The following is a 13,048-nucleotide window of genomic DNA, read 5'->3' as shown; positions in this document are numbered from 1 at the left end:
CCTGGCTTTAAAATCTATCAAATATGTGGTTAGAGCATTGCTGATGCTGATTGTGTGTGTGTGTGTGTGTGTGTGTGTGTGCTATTTAAGCCTTTATTGGATAGCACAGCTGAACAGAGACAGGACATGTTTGGATGAGAGAGTGGGGGATGACATGCAACAAAGGGCAGAGGTCGGATTCGTACCCACGATCGCTACTCTGAGGAATAAAGCCTCTGTACACGGGGCACGCATCATAACCACAAGGCTATCCAGCACCCCAGATTATAGAATTTTTACCTGCAATTTTTGTTCAATAATTTATGAAAAGTTGAGCAGCTTCTATATGAGTTTCATATCTTTGGATTGGAATTCCTGTTGAAATCACTGATCATTATTTTAGTCTTGACAGGAACAAAACATGAAAACAAGTGCATATGAAATAATGACACACATTTCAGATAGCATAAAATATGTTTCTTTTAGTTATTAAAAATGAATTTCCTTTATATCACAGCCAAAGTTAAGAAATTGATGAACTTTCTATTAATAAAAACATGGTCAAAATGCCTAAGACATTAAGTAAACACATTGATTTCTCATAACCATGATATGGCACAAACTCAAAGACATGGAATCTCAACATGGAAAAGCCAAACAATAAACATTTTCAAAATAAACAACAATTTACTGTTAATTTCTGCAGGCTTTGAGGCTAAGCATATGGTATGCTTATAAAGTGCTATCATGTATAATAAAGATTAACAGTACACATTGACTGTTACATAATATGATGTGATACAGAGATGATTTTGGAAGTGTTGTTGGAAGATGACTGAAATTATTTTCATTTGAGACTTTATCTGAAAAAAATATGCCACAGTATTTATATGAATTCATATGAATAAATACTCTATCAACAGTGTATATCCGATCTCCAATCGTTCAGCCATCCACATGACAAAAGATTTAATTCACAATTTTACAAATCTGGCTACGCAATCAGTTCCCACCAAGAGCGTTTAGTGGATCATCAAAGATGTTGCTTGAATCAGCTGCTGCAATGCTCTCCTGAGACGGCGGCGTCTTCTTTGACTTGTTTGGAGCCTTTGTGATTGTTTTTACTGCGCTTGGTGAGAAGATGTCATCTTTAAAGAGGAGAAAGATGGACAAAATATGTGACAAACACCTACATTAAAAGACTATACCTGCATGTGTTTTATTGTTGCTTACCCATGTCGTCATCAAATATCGACTTGGTCTCTCCCTTTGTCTTGGACTTCTGTTTTGGCTTTAACGAGTCCGTCAGGTCAGCAAAAATGTCAATGTTGTCGTCAAACAAGCTGGCATCAATGGTCTTCTCTTTGTGCTTCTTGTCAGCTTTAGGCACGATGGCTACTTCATCCTGAGGGAGAAAAAAAAGAACAATGAAGAAAACTTAAGGAACAGAAAACCTTAAATGTTCTCCCATCAATGTAGAATAAAAAGTACCTTGAAAATGTCCTGCTTTAAAAAAGTGCTGCTGTCGTTGATGTCTTTACTATTTGTGGATGAGGGCGTGGAGCGGTTGCTCACTCCAAAGATGTCCTCATCGTCGTCTTCTTCCAAAAAGGACGAGGCCATTGCGGTCTTAGTCGTTGACTTTGGCTTAACCTTTTGGAAAAGGTCGTTGGTGCTGTCATCAAAAATGGACGGGAGTGTGCTTTTGTCCGTGTCTTTCTTCAGTCCCACATCGCTACTGGCCAGAGGTGTTGAAGTCTTGGTAGTTTGTTTAGTGGAGGATGTGTTTGGGACCCCAAACAGACTGTCCGAGCCAAAAAGGTCATCCTCGTCGGATAAAGGCAGCACCTTGGTACTGTTGCCATCTTTACTAGAGTCTTTCTTTCCATCATTTGTGGATACTGGCAGTGTCAGTGCAAAAGGTCTTGAGGAGGTTTCAGGGAGAGAATGCTGGGAATTTGAGGAGGTCGGCGAAGCTTTAGGTGCAGCTGAGTTAGGTAGTGTGGGACTGGCATGTGTCTGACCTGCCTTGTCTGGTGAAGGTAAGACTAAACCAGACGGACTTGGGTTAGAGACGGAAACGTTTTGAGTCTGGGTCTGTTCTTCATCCACCACAGATTTGTGGGCTTCTTGCTGCCTAGCTGCTCTGGACTGGGGTCTCCGCTGTGCAGGACCTTTGGCACGCCTCTACAGGACAGATGATTTGAAATCACAATCAGGTAATCAATCAAAATGAATTTTTTGTGTAGCACTGTTTAGTTGTTGAAACAAAACATGCTTTTCAATGAAAAAAAGGTCCTAGGTGCAACCAAAGGGAAGGAAACAGGCTTCTACATTGTCTGATACTTTTGGAGTTTAATAAAAATGTCACTAAAAGACCTGAGAGTTGATGGGCTGAAGGCACACCTAATAATAAAATAGGACAAAGACTATTATAATACATAATTGGTATTGGTATAATTACCATACAATCAAATTTAAATTGAGTCAAAGCAAACAACTTTCCAGAGCAGAGACTTGAGAATGAGTGTAATGTGTGTTGTATATCTGGTCGTAATCAACAACAGGTGAAGCACAGCCTTGCAGTCGTTGTAGTTGAGCTTTATATATATTTGTTTTTAGGGATATCATGGGAGAAATCAAAGCTATGGTTAATTATACTCAAGGACCCAAAACCTACCTTGTGTGCACTCTGCAGGGTTGTAGCCTGGACTGGGCAGTCAAAGCTCACTGCTACCTCACTGCTAGCCTTGGATACAGGAGTCGTGACAGGGCTGGGACTCAGGCTGGAGCTGGACACCCCAGAGGAAGAACTGGGGCCTATGCCAGGGAAGGCACTCCCTGGCAAAGTGGGGATGGCACCAGGCAGCAACGCAGCAGGGTTGATCATCAGATTGGCCTGAATAAAGGATCAGATACAATTGTTAAATGAGGGACACCAGGGATCCTGAGCACTGTCAAAGATTTTTAAACTGTAAAAATACAGCCTTTGTAAATTTGAAAGCCTCAGCACAGAAGATTTAAAGCCACTCTGTCTGAGAGTTGTTCCAAGCAGCAGATCATTCAGAGGAAAGTAAAGCCAGGACTGTTGATGGAAACGAGTCAAGAGCAAGATGTAGTTACATCTTATGAAACTGAGAGATGAAGTGAGCAAGTTCTTCAGTGTGGGGAAAATCAAAGAATGGCGAAAATCAAAGAAACAATGATAATCTTCATTTCAGTAGTCATGCGGCTGTATCAAAGCCAAGATTTCAGTTAGAAATATGACGAAGCCCAGAGAGAAGAAACTATTTAAGGGGAAACAGAGAAGTCCTTCCTAAGAAGGAATCAGAGTGAAAAATGAAGAATTCTAATTAAAAGAAACAAAAATGATTACTTGAAGTTTCCCAATCCTTGATGAGGAATCTTTAGGTTTTACAACACTTGGTGCAGCTTTCTGTGTGGTCAGATTACAGCAGGTTCAGAACTTCAAACAATGAAGCCATTTCTTTTGTTATAGCAGAAACATTTTTTAACAGGCTTTCATGTATGTGGTTCATTTATCAATCACAAAGAACCAAAAACTATACTAATCTGACAACAGAATCACAAATAAACCCTAAATAGAAAACCATATGGCCACACATTTATGTTGGTTCATTTCTCAAAAAAAAAAGCAAAAACAAAAATTGGATGCAAGTACTGGAGCTACACCATGTGAACAATGAACTCACCTTAATCTCTGCTACAGATTCTTGACTTGCGAGTGGTGCTTTGTCAGTAGGTTTACTCGGCTTCTCAGCTACTTTCTGAATAACAAAGAAAAAAGGAAAAAAGAGGGATAAAAATTCTCCCACTGACCTGCATTTCTGGGCTGAGTTATGTGGGAATCCAGCTTAAGTCTTAATAACTCTTAAGACGTCTTATAACTATAAATAATTAAAAGTTTACTGGAGGGGGAGTTTTGGGCTTGATGGAGCCAAAGAGGTCTTCCTCATCTTCATCTGAAAACAGACTCTGGGCTGCTGGCTTCACTGAGCTGGGCTTGGAGCTCTAAAAAGAAAAACACAGTCATGTGTCCTTACTCTCGAGTGGAACATGTATGCATTTTAACACAGTGAGCAGCTGAGTGAATCATTCGACTAGCACAGAGAAAAGAAGCAGATGTTGGAGCTGATAAGATAAGTCTGATCAACTAACCGCAGCTTTTCCTGAGGTGGCAAAGAGGTCGACATCTGGGTCGTTGTCCTTCTGCTGCGTGTGACTGAACAGCAGCTCCTCGTCCTGGAACACACCGGTGCTCTTTGTTTGTGGTCGCTCCTCTGTAGACTGGGAAGAAAAATATGCAACCAAATCAATTCATCTCACTATTCTGGAGGTTAATGGTAAAGCATTCGCTGCTTTCACAGATGCATTCTGGTGGTGGGGGGTGGGGTTCTCAGGAGGCAAGACTTAACGTTGAAAAAAAAAGATTTTGCAGGAATCCCAAACGGTGGATGAAGTGACAGAGCCCGACGCCTTTATATCAATGGTACATGTAGTGGGAAACATTCACAGTATCAATGAACGAGTGGAAAAGAACTTGCAATACTTGCAAGCAGAAGAGTATGAAGCTGCTTCATTGCATGTGAGCAGATCTGTCATGACCCAACGCCTGCTGGCTCGCTCACGATGAATTTGACTAAATATTACCTGCTGCGTTCACACATCTGCTCACCCAGATGTTTAGTAAAAGTCTGAGTGAAGCCGTTTGGTTCCCACATACAGCTAACCCTGAACATTTCAGGATATTTTTTATAATTTTATGCATGTGTGAAAAAACTGTTATACAAACCTTTACTGCGTTTTTTGCTGTGGGTTTACTGGGCGTGAAAATCGAATCATTCCAATCTGAATCATCTACTTCCTCATCATCAAACAGACTGACGGTGTTACTTTTGACTTTTTCTTCTTTCTTCTCCTCCTTCTTCACACTCATTGGTGGGCTATCCTTAGTGAATAAGCCATCATCCTGGTCATTTTCATCCAATGGGCTCTGTGTCTGCGTGTTTCCAAAAATATCGATTCCACCAAAAAGACTGACTGCTCCCGCAGGTTTCTTTTTACTTTCGTTGCTGTGCGGCGAGGGCGACGATGACGGGATCAGCTCGGGGGTCTTTGCTGCCGGTTTCTCTTCCTCTGAAGGCTTGTCGTCCGTTCTAGACACTGCAACCTCCTCTGATTTCTCCATCAAGGAGGACGACTGATCGGCCAAAGCAGGTGGCTGAAAGATACAGGCATTACGATAATTAAATCTAAGCCTGGGCACTTTTGCAAATTAAATGGTGTAAAACATTAACCAAACCAAATTTGATACGCTTCTATTCTCTGACAAACTTAGAGAGCACACTTCTGTTCTCATTTTTGTATAACTTGGGCATCATAACAGTTTTGAGACAATTCTCCGACCAGCTGAGGTTTAAAAAAGAAACTCTTTCAAAGCCCGCTGGAGGAAAGCTTCAAAACAACATTGTTTTTCAAAATAATAAAACATCATTAATAAGTTAGCACACTCACTTTAGAGGCTGGGGCTGCACTGTTTGTGTTGACGGCAGGTTTGATGCCAAAGAGAGACCCTTTATCTTCATCGCCCTCATCTTCAAACAAGAGAGCAACTCTCTGAGGCTTCTTCTGACTGTTTGAGGAGCAGAAGAACAAGAGGATGGATCAGAATTCAGGGCAGCACAAAGTCGGGGGGAAAAAGGGCCCCTTTTACTGTGAAATATGATGAAAGGTATTTTTCTTATGTATTGAAAAAGTAAATACCTCGACTCTTTTGTTGGAGCAAACAGGTCATCATCATCGTCATCAAACAGGCTGCTTTTGTGAGACGTTTTGGCACTAGGGAGGCTGGAGGGGGCACTGGCACTGGGCTTCATCCCTCCCGACTTGACCTCTGACTTCTCTGGGCTACTTTTGGAACTTAGCCATTGGTCCTGCCATTCAAACATTCAGCAACATTATCTATCACATTTTTCTTTTTTCTTAGTACTTGATATATAAAGTAAGCAGCAGTTCCTCCTTGCATACCTCATCATCACTGAAGAGGGAGCTGGATAAAGCCTTGTTGGGCTGCGGTGTGGAGGCTTTAGATTGATTGGGTTTTGGTTTAGACTTAGCTGCAGATGCAAACAAATCCTGCAAGGAGAAGGACCAGATTATCACACTGTACTCACAGCAGACCGGAACTCAGTTTTGCCAGTGTGGCAAATGTAAGTAAGTCAAATGATTTCACCTCTTCCTCCTCTTCATCGAATAATGACAGAGGGGCTTTGCTGGTTTTGTTCTGGCTTGTAGGTTCAGGCATAGACTGGCTCTTAGTGATGGTTGGAAATCCCTACGGAAGACAAATACATTCGCAGTGTAATTAAAAAATACTGATACTTTATTAATCACATTATTTTTTTGCAGTAAAGATTGAGAGCCCCACCAGTGTGTCTTCATCATCAGAGAAAAGGCCTCTAGTCTGAGGTTTCTGAGCAGGCTTGACAGCAGCCTTAACAGCATCTGGAGCCGCACCGTTCTGAAATGCACAACGCCAAAATGGAAACTTAATATAAACAGGTTTATGAAGTAGAACATCTTTCATAGAGTAGGGGGCTTAAGTTTTTTTTTTTTTTTTTAAGAAAATACTGGCATAGAGCGAAGGGAATTGAACTGTGTCATCTGAAGTAAAGGCCAGCAGTTCACTCAAAACTAAATTGAATTTGGCATTTTCCTTGACTGCACTCAAAGACGGCACTCTGAGCAAACATCAATATACTTTCAGCAGCTAGGTCTGGTCATTCAATGGCTCCCATGCCTGAAAATCTTTTTTTTTTCTTGAGTCATTGTCGGACCTCAAAAGAAAAAGTAGACTTGTCTCACTCTGAAGAATAAAGACTGAAAACACAGTGTGGCCTGCAACTAGTTGATAGTGCAATACAAGGAAGTACTAAATCTTCAATCAATATAGCCTATACAGCCTGTGCACACTGGTTATTGAAGCTTAACAGACTCATTTTTTGGTGGAAAAACCTCCAAATTGGCTTGCGAAAACACACAAATGTGATTTCTATCTGGAGTATATTGTTAGACAATGCTCTATTCAGACCTCCTCAGATTTCTCAGATTCCTCGCTGGTTGACTGCTGGCGTTTTTTCAGGCCCTCTATGAGCAAGTTTTTAGTTCCAGGACCGAACACGGAGATGGCCCCAGCTGGCAGCTACAGAAAGGACAACAAATAAAAGATAAATTCATCATTAACAACAATCACACTTTGTGGTTATATGCTAGAAACAAACTCTATTAACATGTGTGTTGAACTTCACCTTTTTCTCAGGATGTTTAATTGGCTCTTCCACTGCCTCCTTCTTGTTTTGAGCAGGAGCTGGCACACTGTTCTTCTCACTGAAAATATCCCCATCCTCGTCGTCTTCATCGAAAAGGTCAATAGCTTTCTTGGGTTTTGGTTTCTCCTGTCCAGCTGAAAAAGAAGATGGAAATAATCAGCTCACAGGCCCGCGAGGAACTTATATTGTGGCAAAACTTAAGTGTGAATTCTCAGACACTTACCAGGGTCAGGTTTCTTCAAGCTTTTACCACTGAAGAAGTCATCGTCCTCTTCCTCCTCATCATCAAACAGACCTCCACCTCCTCCCACAACACCAGCTGCTGTAGGAAGCTGTCTGGGTGCAGTTCCGTTTTCCTTGCTCTCCACTGAATCAGAGTTGTTTGCTGAACTGAACAGGCTGTTATCTGAAGAGAGAAAGTCAGTTGGTTTAGTTCAGAATAGTGAATAAGACAAGCAAATGATATGAACTGTCATACGAGCAAATCCTACTACCTGGGAAAATTGAAACGGCACCAGCTGGAATCTTCTTTGCGGGTTTGTCAGATTCTTGGATGGAAAAGAACAGTTATGTGGCAATGTGCTTGTCAAGATTGTTTCTAAAACTTTGAAACCATCTTAATATAGATGAATTTCTGCATATTGAACCAGAAAGGCTGTCTTACCTGCCGCTTGGATTGTGGTTTTCACGCTTTCATTCTGAGCTTTCTTCTCTTCAGATACAGGAGGTTTTGGTGCATCAGAGAATAGATCACCCTGAACGACAGAACACAACACAGCACCAATGAAACCAAAGTTGATCTAATGTGGACTTGAACTATTACATAAAACTTCCATTTATAGCCTGGTCTTTTATTTACATCAGTCTATAAAATGACCCTGCCTTTATTTGGGACAGGCGTCAATATGAAACAGGCCTTTAATCATTTAAAAAATTCTTTGTGCACAGCAACGATGGGAAAGACTTGAATTACAAATCGCAAATTTTTTCTTGCTTTGTAAAACAGCCCATCTTTGCAAACCTGATGCTCTGGGGGGGGAGAGAGGGAGAGACCCCCTATAAATACAATCACTAATGAGTGCTGTGCTGGCCCATGGAGCTGTGTCAACATAAGAATGTCTACAGCTGTTTATAGCATTATAAAAGGCATTGAAATTGTACTATTAGTGTGTTGTACCTCGTCATCGTCGTCAAACAGACCCTTCCCTCCACTGAAGAGGCCGCTTTTCCCTCCAAAGGGCGACAGGTCGTCTTCATCCATCTTTGGTGGCTTGAATATGTCATCACTGTCCTCTTCAGCTGTTTCGATGAATATAAACATAGTTAGGTCACAGACTTATGCAATGACTCAAGCAAAACGAAACAAAAACTGTTTGAATGTTTGGATTTGGTGATAGATGACGGCCCTACCCTGAGGCTTTACAGGCTTTGTTTCCTTTCTGCCTTTAGTCTTCTTCTTAGATGTTATTGCTTTCAAGAAACACAAAACCCATGAGCATGCACATGCAAACATGACACTCATTACATAAATAATATATGAAGTGTGATGGCAGAAAAGATGTGATGTGAATTCAAAAGTGAGATGATATGCTACTCATTGGTTTATCTGAATGTGACTTACATGCACGATCTCCTTCTGGTTTCTTAATTGGTTCGCCTTTGATTCGGGCGGCTAGCTCGTCAGCAAAAGACGATGGGCCTGTGTTCTGAACGTGACGGGAAAATAACATCACTGTGATGTAGCGACATACCTGAAGGATTTCATCTCTTAACTACTCGAGAAATGCTTTACCTTTGAGTCCTCGTCATCATCCCTATCTGATTCTCCAAATATGTCAGAATCCTCGTCGTCCTCCTCTTCATCATCATCATCATAACTCAACATGGACGGCTTCTAAGTGAGGTAAGTGTGGGTGGATATTAGAACATTATATAGCTGTGCGTTTTACATCTATTATGTGATGGTGAGCGTGCAGCAAGCTTACCTTCTTGAAATTATTGTGATCCTCATCCTCCTCCTGAATAAAGTCATCATCTGATTGCTGTGAAATACATACATCAAAACAATAAGGTGTGAGTCCTGGCAACATGCATATTTAAAAACCTTGAAAAACAGTGAAAAGAAAGGAAAAAAGTTTCTTACAACGGCTTCTTTTCCTTCTTCACTCTCAATGACACTGTCTCTGTCACTGTCCACTGACATCTCTGAAAAGAAAATCATTCACATATGAAGAAGAAAGCTAACACTATAAAGTATCAGTGCCTGTAGAAGGCATCATGACCATCTTACCATCACTTGAGAGGTCACCAAGTCCTACATCCTCTTGTTCCATGAAGGCCTGGGAACCGATCAGATATGGAAGTGGCCTGTCTACATAAAGATCCTAAAGACAAAGGTGAAAGAAAATAAACAGTGTAGGCTAAAGTACAGTCATGCAAATCTGCATCATTAAATGCATCTTTAGAGTCATTGCAGTAATCCTAAATTAGTTTCAAGATAAAAGCCCACCTTTGGCTCCAGGATGGCCTCCACTCTGTCTGTGAGGTCCTCATCCTCTGAGTCAGAGTTTCCTGCTTTGATGTCCAGATGCTCAAAGGCTGACTCCAAGACGCTCAAACCGTAGTTGACAGCTTCCTGCATCTTAGGGATCAACTCTGCCTCTTTCTGCTCTCGAGTTTTCTCCTTCGGGAGAAATATAAAGGCCTTTAAAGAGACACTACAAGACTTGTGGATAAAGTATACAGGGCCATGATATAATAACCCTGAACAGCATTATACAGTTTTACATTGGCTGGTAAAAGTTGTCATCTATGCCAGCAAAGCTTAGAAGTTGGATGGATGAATTATTCATACCTGCTCAGGCTGCTTCTCAAAAGCTTCTGTCTTGGAAACAGCATCTTCCACCTCTTCATCATACACTCTCTGAAACAGAACACAAAGTCAGATGACCATTTTTTACCTACAACAAGCCGTGCAACAGTTTTGGTTCGATAACAAGAAAAACGTTCAAATATAAACATTACATTTTCTATAAACTGTGTATTGGAAAGCATGAGGAAGTCGTTAAAGACAGAGTGCAAGCAGCTGTCTGTGGCCTTGGTGTCACGGATCAGACTGTCCAACTGCTTTTCAATCTCATGAGTCTTTGAGAGCATTCTATGGGAGAAGTCTTGGAGGAAGAGGAAGAGCTGTAAAGAAAGAAAAACAAAATACAGCAACAATTGTTTAGTTAGTTACGTCCATACAGTGCAGCAGAACAAACTGCACTTCATTTCAACTGGTTACACTTAAATCAATAATCAGACTTCAAGAGAAAAGATAGTGACAATAATCAGATTTCTTTTTACAGAGCATGGGAAGAATTTTCTGGCTTACCCCAGAGTCGGCTGCCAGGGACCAGTTGGCACTGCTCTGCCGCATCTCTTCAAGAGTCCACGGCCTCTCCCAAATTTGAGCATCTTTCTGCAAGTGTTTACCCCTGCTCGGGCCATTTGCTATTCCCTCCGGAAACTCGCTCATCTGCAATCAGATAATGAGTTGTTACTACTAACAATATCAACAATTCAAAAAAAGCTTTGAAACAGATATCATTAACACATTATGAGGGGGAAATTCAAACTTGTTTTTCTTCTTTCACAACAATATCCAGCATATCTGTTTAATTTATATGTTGAAACTAGTCTCACTTGCTTCACATAACAGGAGAGAGTGTGTACATTTTAAAGCTTGGTGGATGAAATATTTTTAAGCAAATATATATCTTGGCATATTATACACGCTACACAGCTCCTGGTGCAGGCTCTTGTGATATCACGCATCGATTATTGCAACTCTCGACTGGCAGGTCTTCCTACATGCACTATCATACCTCTGCAAATGATGCAGCAGCACGACTGGTCTTCAACCTTCCTAAAAGAGCACATGTCACTCCGCTGTTCATCTACTTACACTGGCTCCCAGTTACTGCTCGCATCAAATTTAAAACTCTGCTGCTCGCTTACAAAACAGCGACAAAAAACGTCTTCTCCTTACTTTAACTCTCTCATCCAGGTCTACACTCCCCCCCCGCCCACTACGGTCTGCCAATGAAAGGCGTCTGATCCAACCTTCACAACAGGGTCCTAAGTCTCTGACTAGACTCTTCTCCTCTGTCGCCCCCCGGTGGTGGAATGAACTTCCAAACTCCATTCAATCTGCAGAGTCCCTCTGCACCTTTAAGAAAAAGCTAAAGACCCAGCTCTTTCATGAATACCTACTAACTTAATGATGATGGTCTCCATATTATTGATGATGATGATGGTTGTGACGATGGTTTCTGTTTGATAACGACGACTTATAAGATGGTTTCTATACTGATTAGAGCTCTCAAGAACTGCCGTCAATGTTGTGCTTTGCCTCTGGTCACTTCCTGTCAGCACCTCTGTGTCCAATCAGACTCAAAGCTGATCGTTTGCTCTTGCTGACATTGTTCCCTTTTTTCTAGATCCTTGCTTGTGTTGTACTTACTCTGTGATGTACGTCGCTTTGGATAAAAGCGTCTGCTAAGTGAATTGTAGAATTGTAGAATATTGGGCTGTGTTGTACACATTACCAAAGACTAAAAAACAAAACTATAACTCCGAAATTATCTAGAAATAAGTAAAGGAGCTGGTACAAAGACAATCAATCCCCAAAAGGTATACATAGGAGCTACTTGTAATGTATTCCACACTTCTGATTCCACAAAAAAACTTGGAAAACTCAGTTGCAAACAGTAAAACACTGCAACTGTTAAAAAATAAACCTGGAAGCTTTCTGAGAAGCTTTGAGTCATGCCTTGTCCCTGAATCTAGCTCTAACACAACTTGAACAATAGCTGTCACAGAGTCTGTTACAGGACTTTGGCATTTCTCCACAGAATCAGGGCTCATGCCTCCCACTAACTAAACAATCAATGTGAAAGACTGCTCCCTGTTCAAAGGTTTAAATCTCTCTTTGAGGCTCAAGTGGTTTTGTGATGTGTCAATGAGCCATATTCTGTGTCCTCAGAGCAAAAACTAACAGATTATAATACAATACCAAGTGTTGATCCTCTGATTTGCTCCTAAAGGGGGTCTGCGTGTGCATACTGACGTAGGACTCCACTGAAGATAAATTCCAACACTTGTAACGATATCTTCTTAACTCATAAGTCAATAACACACTTACACCACAGCAAACGTGTTCGTTGCTAATAACGTTACTAATTGCACAAGACAACTTGTTGCGGTCATACAAAGTTGCCTAAATCCTATTTCCTCCTGCGAGTTTTCACATTCATGAGACTTCTGCAGGAGAAAGCGGGGACTGTTTGGCTAGCAGCTAACTAGCGTACTCGGCTAGCCGACTCCAACATTAGCTCCCGCTGTTCCGACCAACACAGTTTGTATTAAATACACATTCAAGCGCTCTGAATACTCACCTTGTGTGCCCCTCTGGTCAATTGCTGTCCACGACGGTCAACGGTGGTCAGTACGGCGTAAAAAAATAAGATCGATTATGCTAAATTTGGCCTTTTCCTCATTGGTCTTCTGACAGGTCAGCCATGTTCTGTCTGCAGACAGTCACCTGACTATCGTTGCCTAGCAACCGTGTGAAAGTGGGGTGGAGTGCAACGCGGAATATTTACAGTCTATGAGCTGGACCAAATACACCGAAGCGAAGGTTTTTTTAATTCGGCAATTACATTAAGTGTCACACC

At 41.3% G+C, this 13,048-nt stretch overlaps 1 protein-coding gene across 3 annotated transcripts; it reads right to left on the bottom strand.

Moving 5' to 3' along the window:
• Nucleotides 1-441: 441 nt before the first annotated feature.
• On the bottom strand, nucleotides 442-12,922 carry washc2c (WASH complex subunit 2C). 3 transcript variants are annotated; one of them, XM_061039788.1, is made up of 31 exons: nucleotides 12,770-12,922; nucleotides 10,705-10,848; nucleotides 10,353-10,517; nucleotides 10,183-10,251; nucleotides 9,838-10,011; nucleotides 9,619-9,712; nucleotides 9,472-9,533; nucleotides 9,314-9,370; nucleotides 9,121-9,222; nucleotides 8,950-9,034; nucleotides 8,739-8,798; nucleotides 8,506-8,627; nucleotides 7,993-8,083; nucleotides 7,823-7,876; nucleotides 7,552-7,734; nucleotides 7,308-7,462; nucleotides 7,091-7,201; nucleotides 6,428-6,520; nucleotides 6,233-6,334; nucleotides 6,028-6,135; nucleotides 5,764-5,933; nucleotides 5,515-5,632; nucleotides 4,793-5,221; nucleotides 4,159-4,287; nucleotides 3,910-4,011; nucleotides 3,693-3,767; nucleotides 3,356-3,415; nucleotides 2,660-2,878; nucleotides 1,471-2,166; nucleotides 1,213-1,384; nucleotides 442-1,127 (listed from the first exon to the last, which is right to left on the bottom strand). In XM_061039788.1, the coding sequence occupies exons 2-31, from the start codon at nucleotides 10,846-10,848 to the stop codon at nucleotides 982-984; spliced, it is 4,347 nt and encodes a 1,448-aa protein (XP_060895771.1). In that variant the 5' UTR covers nucleotides 12,770-12,922; the 3' UTR covers nucleotides 442-981. The 3 variants fall into 3 exon arrangements, with proteins under 3 accessions (XP_060895771.1, XP_060895772.1, XP_060895773.1); XM_061039789.1 differs by lacking the exon at nucleotides 3,356-3,415; XM_061039790.1 differs by lacking the exon at nucleotides 8,739-8,798.
• Nucleotides 12,923-13,048: the final 126 nt, after the last annotated feature.

Source organism: Labrus mixtus, chromosome 6 (genome assembly GCF_963584025.1).
Source record: "Labrus mixtus chromosome 6, fLabMix1.1, whole genome shotgun sequence".
Lineage (NCBI taxonomy): Eukaryota > Metazoa > Chordata > Actinopteri > Labriformes > Labridae > Labrus > Labrus mixtus.
Note: the sequence above shows the minus strand (reverse complement) of the source record. Positions and strands in the feature narration are given on the sequence as shown.